The 12,007-nt window shown below is 41.6% G+C and overlaps 1 protein-coding gene across 1 annotated transcript; it reads right to left on the bottom strand.

The window, feature by feature from the left end:
* Positions 1–731: 731 nt before the first annotated feature.
* Positions 732–10,581, bottom strand: iqcb1 (IQ motif containing B1). The gene is made up of 15 exons (XM_026157523.2): positions 10,357–10,581; positions 8,042–8,178; positions 7,780–7,948; positions 7,578–7,695; positions 7,419–7,494; positions 7,228–7,327; positions 4,973–5,145; positions 3,854–3,963; positions 3,052–3,170; positions 2,667–2,733; positions 2,449–2,524; positions 1,685–1,836; positions 1,465–1,602; positions 1,209–1,365; positions 732–1,096 (listed from the first exon to the last, which is right to left on the bottom strand). The coding sequence occupies exons 2-15, from the start codon at positions 8,163–8,165 to the stop codon at positions 822–824; spliced, it is 1,854 nt and encodes a 617-aa protein (XP_026013308.2). The 5' UTR covers positions 8,166–8,178; positions 10,357–10,581; the 3' UTR covers positions 732–821.
* Between the last annotated feature and the right edge of the window lie 1,426 nt (positions 10,582–12,007).

Here is a 12,007-nt window from a genome sequence, read left to right as displayed (position 1 = left end):
CAATGCCCCTAATATTTCTAAAAGTAATTGAGCGGTTTTGTTAATTTTTGTATAGTGGGTGACTAGCATTGAATAAAACTAATTTATGGTCTGAAAAAGGCATGTCCAATACAGCACAATTCTTAGGGGTGACACCAATACAGCAAACAAGATCCAAAATGTGTCCTTTGGAGTGTGTGGGAACGTCCATATATTGGTGTAAGCCAAAATTGTCCAGACAGGATATAAAATCTCTTGTGACTGAATTTGATGTGTTGTCCATGTGGATGTTAAAATCGCCCAGCAGTAGTATATTTGGAGATAAGAGTAGGATTACTGTCTTTACCTTACAATATAAAGCTCCTTGTGGCAGCTGTTGCTGTGATTTGGCGCAATATAAATAAAACAGAATTTAATTGAATTAGGGGTGTGGGCTGTTTGACTGATAGGCAGCTTCTAGCTGTTTGCTAGGTTTCACCTTAGCTAACTGGAAACCCTGTACCGGACCTTCAAACATATTTGTGCTGTCGGAGCCGTTTTGAAGCATTTCTGATAGACTAACATGGCTGCTTAGTGGTTAACAACAATACCAAATATTCCAGTTTTGGAGAGTGGAATTCTAGGATTTCATTTGGATGTTACTGACCACTAATTAGCAGGCATCAGGTCTGTGTGATGCTCCTATACAGTGTAGGCTGAGTTAATAGCTTAGCATTCCATTCTCTCATCCAAACACAGACACTTACAATGGGTAATGTCCAACCTTTATTTACAGTCTATGTTTATAAGAACATTTCCTCGTCAGCAGATGCGCGAGTCCATATTTCACCTGAGACATCACGTTACAGTTTGACTTCGTCCACCTGAGTCTGTTTCTTGTCCGCCACTGTCCCTCCTATGTACAGTCCTCCCAGCTCTTCCTCCAGCTCAGGCAGGTGGGTGGAGCCCAATGGATCCACAGGACCTGCGTCCGTGTCTCCCAGCATCCTCCACCAGGGTAGCCGGCTCGCCTGGAGCATGGCGTTGTGGGCGTCACGGGCACGAGCAGCGACGGGACCCGACGGGCTCAGGAAGGTGTCAGCATCTGTCTCTGTGACAACAGAGAGGGGCGGAGCATCTGTAGAGCCAACATGTTTACTGGTTACTAATTGATCAACTGTTATTAACTGATCCGACTGATCTCAGTTTAACTCCAGATGTGTGAAGCTGTGTGTGAGTGTGTGAGGGACCTCGGAGCAGCTCCAGCTGTGTGTGCACGTGAGCCAGCAGTGCCTCTACCCGCTGCTCCTCCATCCTCTGCTGAGCTCCTGTCTGCAGCACTGACAGCATCAGCAGCTGCACCTCCTCATGGAGGCAGGAACACTCCTCAGGAGAGACACGGAACGACTGAGGGCGCACGCACAGACACAAACACACACACACAAATCAGTAGCGTGCAAAACATCATGGGTAACAGTTGAGGACTTTTTGAAATCAATCTCGTACCTGATGTGTAGCGATGTACTCATCCACCTGCTGCTTTAGCTCCGCCCTCCGGCTGTCTGTCAAACCTTTCTGACCAATCCAGAAAGGAGGGAGGGGCGGGACTTTTGCTGCTCGTCGTTTGTGTAGAAAGCGACGCACCTGAAAGAAACGTAAGATAAGACGGAGTAAAGAGTAACCAGCTCCAGAGAATACAACTTAACAGATGTGTGTGTGTGTGTACCCCTCTCTGCAGCATCCTGACAGCTCGCTCTCGTCTGAGCATGTGCCGCTGCGTGCTGCTGTAGTGTCGTCTCTCTCTGAAGCCTCGCCAGAAGCTCTGGATCACCACAGCGGCTCGATTCTCGCACTCCTGCAGGTATGACTGCACCTGGTCTGAACAAACAAACACAGAGTCAGGTGTTTGAAACCAACCACGATCCCACCAGTTAAAAGCAGAACCCTAAATCAAACTTCTGTTCAGCCTTCACTGAACAAAATTAGAAAAAAAAAATTTCATTATTTTGAAACAAATCTTCCACATGAGAACACAAAAATGTCCCCAGACTCTCTTTCATTATGATTTCCATCCATCCATCCGCTTATCTTTTTCAGGTTTGCTGGAGCCTATCCCAGCTGCCTTAATGCAAAAGGCAGGGTACATCCTGGACTGGTCCCCAGTCTGTCGCAGGGCATTGATGATTCATTTCATTTAGATGAATCATCGTAGCGGTTTAGCTGAAAAACGAACACTAAACTTCATGACAGAAATATTGGGCTGTGCAGGAAAGTTGGAGATTATAAACCCTGTGAGGTACAGGCGTCTCCTTTATAAGATTTTAAAATCTGCTCTCAGGAATTCTTTCTTTCTAAAACGCAGACTTCATGAGTTTAACAGAAACTAAAGACAAACCCAGAGAGATGGCGCTCTGAGTCTGAACAGGAGGGATTTTAAGGTTTAGTGATTTCTACATTGCCTCGTGGTTTCAGGTGCTTTGTGTCTCTCACCTGCTGGAAGCAGCTGCAGCAGCTGTCTCTGTTTCTGGTGGAACCTCCTCCTTGCCTGCTGACGTCTCACACACACCTGAAAACAGCACGGCGAACAAGCTTTAGTAAATATAACACACACAGCCTTCAAATTAAAAATGTAACTCTGGGAATAGCTAAGGGGGATTTAGAAGAATAGAAGAATTAACAGTTTTGTCATATGAATCAGAAAGGTTCACCTGATACTTGAGCTCCTCCTCCCACAGCTGCGCCTCCTTCTGCTGCTGCTGCTCCCTTCTCCGAGCCCTGACACACAAACACACACAGGTTGAACTATAGGCATCTGTGAGGTTGCTTTGATCCAAGCTCCTGCTTGTTTCCAGCTCTTTTGTTTTTTAATCCTCTGACTCTTTTAATGTAGCTTTGCATGATTAACAGTTTAAAATAATCCCTATTTATTATATATTCATCTTATACTGGGCCCCATCAGTTCTGTCTGATAAATTAAATTCTAGATTAGTTTGCCATGAAGTCTTACAGTTTGAAACCTTCAGTTTGATAATTGGTTTAAGGTAGGCGGGGCTTCTGTGCTCTCATGTTGGCTAAACAACAGGAAGTAGTCACCTGTACTTCCTCTGCAGGACACTGACGGCTCTGTTGAGACTCTTCACTCTGCGTCTGGTCTTATACGACCTCCAGGCTGCTTGGATCACACATGCCGCCCGCACATGCTCACTACTCCCCTGCACATAGACAGCAGGGGTCAGAGGTCAAGCCAAGTATTCTCTCTCATGCTATTTTAAATTTATTTATATGGCAGGAAATAATCTGTCCTACATCCAGGAGACAAATAAAAGAATAAGTAAATAAAATAATTATTTCAATAAAATAGGTAAACAATGTAATCCATATTCAGCTTTACAGTGTCAAATGTTTTAAAATAATGAGAGAGAAAAATTTAAGCTACCAAAGTATATTTTGTTAATGAAATTAAAAATAATTATTTTAATATCCCAAATAAGGCACTTAAATATAAAAATATAGTTTTAATTAAATAACTAATAATAAAATTAATATATTTTATTTAATTGAAAACTTGTTTAAATTTGTATTTGAAAAACAATTAAATACTACGTTTTTTTGTTAACATAAAAACATTTAAAATGAAAGAATACTAAAAATATATATTTTTAAAAATCGGTTTTATTTTTGACAATATTTTTACATATAATGTTAGAAAAAATGTAAATAATAAAAAAACATTTAAAAATATATTTTTGTTTAAGAAATAAATAAAAATATTAAATAAACCAATAAAATATTTTGAATACACTTAAAATTTAGCAGAGAATTATTTTTTTCCTTTAAAAACAATGTCAGAACAAAAATATTTTTATGACTTTAATAATTAACAAAGCGAACCCACCTGTGTTTGACTAACGACATCCTTCTCTGATTGGATAAGAGCGATCAGCTGATCAATGCCCCGGTCGAAGCCCCGCCCCCTCCAGTCTTTGTGCAGCAGGCTGTCCAGACCTGCAGACGCACAAACACACAGTGACCTCTGACCTTTCGGCTGCTGTGACACACTTACACATGTGCTATGTCCCAATTCAGCTGCATCCTTCGGAGGCTGCATTGGGAGGCCGATTACATCACAGCCAGGCGACGAATGCTGTCCCAGTTCGAAGGCTGCTCCAAATGCAGCCAACAAATGCATCCTTCATTTCCCCGAATTTGAAGGATGGGTCGGGTGTATCCTTCGTGGCCCAGAATTCATAGCGCAGCCCAACCAATTCCAGTTTCCAACAATGGTGGGAGCTACTTAGTTGCAATATTGCTCTTATTAACCTTTATTAATTAAATTATTATTTATAATATTTTTATAATAATATAGAAATACTTTTCAAACACCGCAATGGCAGAGGAGCGAAGCTAAAGAGTTTGAAATATTACTCTTTCTGGGTCACAAAATAAACTTTTAACATTTTTTCAGGCAAAAATGTAGCTGTGTAAAGTTCAAATATCTGCTTGGTTTATCGAGACATCACATATTTGCAAAATTGCTGTGACATTTTTGGAGACCTCTGTTACCCACCAGCTTGATAGCTGACCAGGTGGTCAAGGCTCACTAGAGCCGGCCAGAATACTGGACTCCCATCACATCGTTTTCTGACCCTGCGCAGTCTTTCGCTACTCAGGTTAAACATGATATAGAAGTAATATGTTATTGTTTAATAAAAAGGTTTGGCTGAGATTAAAGTTATAGTTTTCACACAGCTGAATAAACGTTAAACAGAAAACTGATTAAACAGAAGTGTGAGATGGTCTAGAATTTACTCCAATGTCCTGTTATATTTTAGATAGCCAAAAGGAGACAGCTGAGTTTATTAAAGTCCGCTGAGACAGCGGTGACGCAACAGCCTTGCACTTCCGGCCTTCTCGGTCTTTGGACCTGGCCTTCGTGGTCTACGTGGGCTGGGTCCTCCGATGCATTCAGGATGCTGCCCCTGGATTGGCACACAGCCCTCAAGAGACTACTGACCTCTGAAGCTGAGGAGGAGGGGCCGGAGGCAGCGGCCCAGCTGACTGGCCATAAGAAGGATCAATCTGAGGGAGGCCCCTCCCACCGTAGAGTCAGAACTGAGAGCTAATTGGCCAATGGCCTCGTTGAGCAGCAGAAGTATGGAATCGTCACTCAACCCAGACAGGAAGTCGCTGCAGGGAGAAGAACAAGCTCAGTAGTGGTCAAAGGAGCTTGCAAAGAAAAGCGTCTGGACTTGTTTAAGTTACTTGAAGACGTTTCACCTCTCATCCGAGAAGCTTCTTCAGTTCTAAGGTCAAAGGACAACTGTTTGCCTTTCCTGGAACACAGGAAAGGCACATTGTGCACATTGAAGAGAATGGCAACCTCAACATCGAAGTTTACCAGAAGCCCACACACATGGACCAGTACCTCCTCTTTGACTCCCATCACCCTCTGGAACACAAACTTGGAGTAATTAGGACCCTACACCACCGGGCAAAACATGTTCCCTCCAAGCCTGAAGGAAAAAAGAAGGAACACACACTGTCATGGTCCGTGGTCCTGTGTCTGTGGAATGCGTGATGCTCGGGTAGCCACACCCCCGGGCTGGGCCATCACCAGCACACCTGCTCTCCATCACGGTGATTACACGGAGATCCACTTAATCCGGCACTGACGGATGCTCCACGCCAGTCCGTTAGTCATCCCCACAGTGGTAACCAGACTTCCACGAAAAGTGTGCATTCTCTTCTGCTTGGAACTTTGTTTAACCTGCCTACTTCTGTCCAGGTTTCTACTCGGCGTCTGCTACCTGCCTGTCCTCCGGCTCAACTGGATCTCGCGGTGCTCACCTGGCCCACTCGCCATTCCCACGGACTTCCTGCCCCCACGGACTGCCACACTTCCCTCCCGAGCTCCCACGGTCCCGTTCTATCGTAAGCCCCTACTCTAACTCAGTCCTGATATGTTTTCCCCGCTTCCTGGCTCCCTAGTAATCATCTCCCCTTTCTATTGCAGCCCCCCGCCGTCCCGATCCCGGCTTCCTCGTGTCATTGTTTCCCCAGGTTTTTAGTTTCTGTTTTGCTCTCTAATTTCCCCGGGTCGCCTTTCGTTGTTTCAATAAAGTGTCTTTCTGTTAGCTCGGAGTCTGCGCCTGGATCCTTTCGTGCCCGCGCACCACGGCCCATGACACACACATAAAGGAAGCACTCAAAACGTGCGGCTATCCTAAATGGGCGTTCTTAAAGTCAGCAAAAAGGCACAGAAAAGAAGATCAGACACCAGCGAGGGAGGATAAGAAAGACAGACGCAAAAACATTGTCATCCCCTATGTAGCCGGTGTATCAGAAAAACTCAGGAGAGTTTTCTCCAAGCACAACATCCCGGTGTATTTCAGACCCAGCAACACGCTCAGACAAAAACTGGTTCACCCGAAAGACAAAACGCCAAAACACAGACTTAACAATGTGGCGTATGCTGTACAGTGCAGCGAGGAATGCCCAGACCTCTACATTAGAGAGACCAAACAGCCACTTCACAAGCGTATGGCACAACACAGAAGAGCCACCTCCACAGGACAAGACTCAGCAGTCCATCTGCATCTTAAGGATAAAGGACACTCTTTCAAGGATGCCAATGTTCACATTTTGGACAGAGAGGACAGATGGTTTGAAAGAGGAGTGAAAGAAGCCATCTATGTCCACTGTGAGCGACCATCTTTGAACAGAGGCGGTGGTTTACGACACCAACTCTCTGCCATCTATTATCCAGTTTTGAGATCCCTTCCCAGACGCCTTAACGCCCACTCACATCCTGGGCCATCTGACCTCAGGAATTCGCATGATAAGGTGGGGCCAGGTTTCACAATGAACTCACCCGAAACTCTGGCTGATTCGGACCCACACCCAGTTTCACACCTTGGCTCAGGCGATTAGAGGATCATCAGGGGGTCCTTTTGTCCCTCTGTGGGGGGTTACTCCCACTAGGTTTAAATCTGGGACTCCCCACCATTTGACCTTAGAACTGAAGAAGCTTCTCAAATGAGAGGTGAAACGTCTTCAAGTAACTTAAAGAAGTCCAGATGCTTTTCTTTGCAAGCTCCTTTGACTACGATGACCTGGATGACTGAGAACCTTCACAGACAAGCTCAGTAGTGACAACATTTTAATCTAAAGTTTTCAGATGCTTCTTTCTTACAGGTCAGTGATGTGACAGACGGGGTCCGTCTGAATAAACTTTATCGACACAGTCACAGACAGGAGGTGGTGTGTTACCTGTTGGCCGTGCAGGTTTGAATCCACATCTGGACACAGAGCAGAGACACAGTGACATCATCACACACCTGGATCTGCTCATAGTGGATGGAGCTGAGGACTAGACACACACACACAAACACAGTAAGGTTAAACACAGTTCCCGTGGGTCTTTTTAGTACTGAAAGCTGCAGGTTTAGTAGTCAACTGACCTTTCTCTGTGAGGTGAGTGTGAGCGGCGAGCAGCCAGCCGACAGAGTCCATCACCTTCCTGAGGAGAGACACATTCTGACACACACACACACAGAAAGATTTACATCCTCAATCTGACTGCAGCTCAGCTCAAACATCCACCAAATCAAGCTTCTCACCTCCGTTCGGTTCACCAGCTGAGCAGCCAATGACAGCAGAGCATCCACGACTGACGGCAGGAAGAGCCGATGAAAGGTCTCAGAGTGTGGGCCAGGCTCCACCCCCACACAGCAGGAGCTGCAGACAGACAGACAGGTGTGGGATCGCCATCCTCCTTCAAATAAATCCTCAGTTTAAAGTGAAGCTGTGATCTCAGGTTACCTGGTGAGGTGGGCCAGTGTAGCAGCGGCACTCAGGTCGCCCCACAGGCTGCTGGGATGCAGAGACAGAACACGGACGCAGTGGATCAGCACGCCGCTCAGATACAGCTGAGACTTCAGCCGAGTCAGCTCGCCACTGTTCACGTGGACAGCTGCCGAGTTCAGAGCATCTAACACAGGAAATGTAAGATAAAAAGAGTTGTACATGCTCTTATTCTGAAATTTTGTTTGACAGAGGAACTGACAGGAAGTGAGCCTCTCACTGTTTAAGCTATCATTCAGCAGTCTGAGTTTTTCCACCGGGGTCAGGTGTTCATTCTCCAGCTGCCCCTTCAGCTCCAACACCAGCTCATTCTCCTCTTCCTCGGGCTTCTTCTTCACCTCCATCACCTCCAACTTCCTGTAAACACAAAACAATAATTTCCAAAATATCTGATACAAAACATAAATACCATAATTTTGTTTTTAAAAAGAATGATAAATAATAAAAACATTAAAATAGCAATTTGATAGCATTTCAATTATATTTTAAAAAATACAGTAATTTTATTTGAAACATTAAGTCTGTATTAAATTTTTCAAAACATTAGATGTTAAATTAAGCTAAAAATAAAAGGGAGTTCTTTACCTTTTATTGCAGATAGAAATGGTAAAATAAACTATAACCGTTTAAAAGATTACAATCATTTCTGTTCATTTAAATTTGTTAGCATTTTTATTAACTTATATTTCATTTATATATACAGCACATTGAATTTGTCACTTTTTTGGGGGGAGGGGGCGCTCTAGCAGCTAAATTGATTAAAGTGATTACAGTTTTTTCTGAATGCTTAAACCCTAACTGTGATTCCTGTAGCACAATCTCTAAAACTATCCAGACTTATAGCAAAACCACTCACTGAGTTTGCAAAACTAAAAGCACAAAAACTGCTTTGCACTCAGTTTGCAATTTTGTAACACACACTTTGCAAAACTGTAGGCACAATTCACTGCACAACACTCAATTACCAAATTTCCAACACACTCCTAGCAAAAGTATACACATGTATGGCTATCATTAACACTAATTTGCCAACTGTCTGGCACACTTTCACATGTGAAAACTTTTTTAGATAATTAGTTCACTTTGCAATCAGCCTAAGCACTATAATACAGGTAAGCTGTGTGTGCGGAGTACAATGGAGGGAGCAGAAAGAGTGAGAAGTAGAGGAGGCCGAGGAAGAGGATGTGGAGGTGAAGAAGTAGGATGAAGAGGACGACAAGGACAAGGAGGAGCAAGAGGAAGACGAGGAGGGGGGAGAGGAAGATGAGAAGGGGGGAGAGGAAGGGTAGGAAGAGTAAGAAATAGAATTGCTGATGACATCAGAGCTACGATAGTGGACCATGTAATCAACCGTGGAATGACCCTGAGGGTAGCTGGCCAACGGGTCCAGCCTAACTCGAGCCGCTACACTGTAGCAAGTACCATAAGGACATCTTGAAATGAGAATCGGTTAGTACAGTCACAAAGATTTGTAGCACTGCCATATGCCAATGAGAAACACACTGATACCATTGATGTAAAAATACTGAAATTGTTACTTTACAGAATTGCTAGATGACCAGATGCTGGGGGCAAAAGAAGCATGTTCACTGCAGACCAAGTAACCCATATAGTCATTATGGCGATTGCAAATAATCCTATACTTGGAAATAAACACTTGTGTTTGTTTTGATGTGTTTGAATAAACACCAGAACTTGAAGTTTGGATCCCTCTATGCTTATGGATCTATGACAGAAGTATGAGCTCAAACTGACATAGCCTACCTTGTGCACAGAGAAAGCAAAAGCCAGATGTGTTTTGTATTCATACCATCAGTGTGCAGTTGGCGCATTGTGTGCTTAGTAGATGATGGCTTGTGTGTACTGTTTGATACGGAAACACCATTTTTACGAAGGTGTGAAGAGTTAATCTAGCTGTGTTTGCTTTTGCAAGAGAACTACAATGTTTTGATGATTGGGTGACAGGTTTTCTTATTTGTGTGAAGAGTTTTGCAAAATTAGCCAATAGTTACAAAAAATGTGCTTAAGCAATCAGAAAAAACTGTAAAATAGAATTAAAACTTCTAATTACAAGAATTAACATACCTAAATCTTAGACACCAAAAATAGTTTTTTAATATATTAGTTCAACTATTCCTAATGTGTTTAAATATTTCCAAACCGTTAAACCTTTTAAAAGTTCCACAAATTACAAAATAATATTAAAAATGTTGACAGAAGCACTTGGGTTAAACTTTTAAGAGTTAAAAAAGTCCCAAAGTGTGAAAAAAATCTATTTAGGAGTTCATATAAAGGGTATAAATATTATAGTCTTAGAACGTCTCGAAATGACCCTCTTCGGTCTCTGTAGAGAGAAAATTCATAATGCAGGAAATCAGTGCACTATAAAAAAGTGCTCTCATTTCCATCTGAAATTCTGTGTGATGGTGCAACACGCTCTCAGGTAAAGTGGCTTTAAAGTACAGGTACACAAAGTAAAGCCCCGCTAAAGCTAATACAGACAGAAGTGTTTCCGGTGTGTCTGCAGAGCCTCACCTGACTCGTGTTTGTCGTCTCAGCTAACAGTTTGATACCACTGAGTGACTCAAGCGGTTACATTAGCCGTCTACATAGCACTTATGGTCACTCGCTGAGTTACAAACCTTCACTTAAAAACTCAAGAAACGGCGACTATTATCTAACGAGCTAGTTCTGTTAGCTGTTAGCACAGAGTAAGCAAACGACTCCTCTGTTACTACGGTAACATGACGTCATGACGCAGCGACGGCACACACCCCTCTGCAGTAAAGTTTCATTCAGGAAAAAAACAACTTTAATGAAAATCTTTATTTAAACGTTTAAACATGTTAAAATAACAAAAATATAAATAGAAAATTAAAGTGAAAAATTTTTTTTTTCATGTCTTAAAAATAATTTTAAATATTGCAAGTGGCATTTGGTGAAATTAGTGAAATATTTTAACACAATTTATGTGTTGTAAAAATCAAGTAATCATCAAAAACTTCTGCTATACTTTCAAGATATATAATTATTAGTATTTTAATATATGTGAAAAATTAAAAAAAATTATATTATAATATAAGATATATAATTATAATATTGTGGAAAAAATAAAGCACAGTTAAAAATACAAAAATTTATTAAATGAGTAGAAAAATATTAGAAGTGCATGAAATATATTCTAAAAATTTCACAAAGATGGTCAGATATTAAAATAAGAAAGTACTTGTGCAGCTTAATGAATAGAATAACAATTTATTTTCCGAGTAAAAGGAGATTAAAAATGTGAAACTAAACTGATTTAAAGGTGAAACCCTGTTGCTGTTAATCACAGCTCTTTTATCCTGTTTGGTTTTAATCCCGCAGTTTGAGGTCAGTCTGCTGTTTGCTTTTCTCTCCTGCAGGTGGCGCTGCAGCTTTATTCATTCAGCTGTGTAGGTTCCTCTGCTGCTCAGCTTCACTTCAAACATATTATTGTACATTTCTTCGCACTTTATTTTCTCTTCATTTCTGAGGAGGTTTGCTATCTTTTCCCTTCAGACGTTTGCAGCTGTGTGTGACTTCTTTGCGTTTTCTGAGTCATGTGAAATAAATCTTTAACTTTCTGATTTGTTGGAGAACATCTCACAAGTGTGTTATTATCATTATTATAATTGCTTATGTTAATTCATTTATGATTTAACGATGTATTATTTGCACATTAATAAAGGGATTTCATTGCTAACAGCATTCAGTATGACAAGAATATAATCTAAAGAATGAAAACAGCAGAGCAGTACAGTGTTTAGCATTGTTGGCCCACATCAAGAAAGTTTTGGGTTTGAGTCCAGGACCGACTGTGTTTTGTCTGTGTGGAGTGTTGTCCCACTGTGGGTTCTCTCCAGGGTATATACCAGTTCTATGGCTGCTGGGAACGGCTTCAGTCTCCCCTGGACCCTGAATTTATAAATAAGAATATGGATGGATAAAAAATATATGTTAATATAATATAAAATAATATATAAGAAAGTATATGATGGAAAACGTCTATAATATGAGAATAATACATAATCTAGAAAAATCTAGAAAATATTAAATATGCCTACAATAATAAATTGATATTAGCATATAATATATGTTTTAAAATTAAATTCTAATATAATTAAAAAATGCGATAAAAGTTATACGATTAATTTAATGTAAACAT

Source organism: Astatotilapia calliptera, chromosome 23, assembly GCF_964374335.1.
Source record: "Astatotilapia calliptera chromosome 23, fAstCal68.1, whole genome shotgun sequence".
NCBI classification, from domain to species: domain Eukaryota; kingdom Metazoa; phylum Chordata; class Actinopteri; order Cichliformes; family Cichlidae; genus Astatotilapia; species Astatotilapia calliptera.
This window is presented reverse-complemented; position numbering and strand designations above follow the sequence as displayed.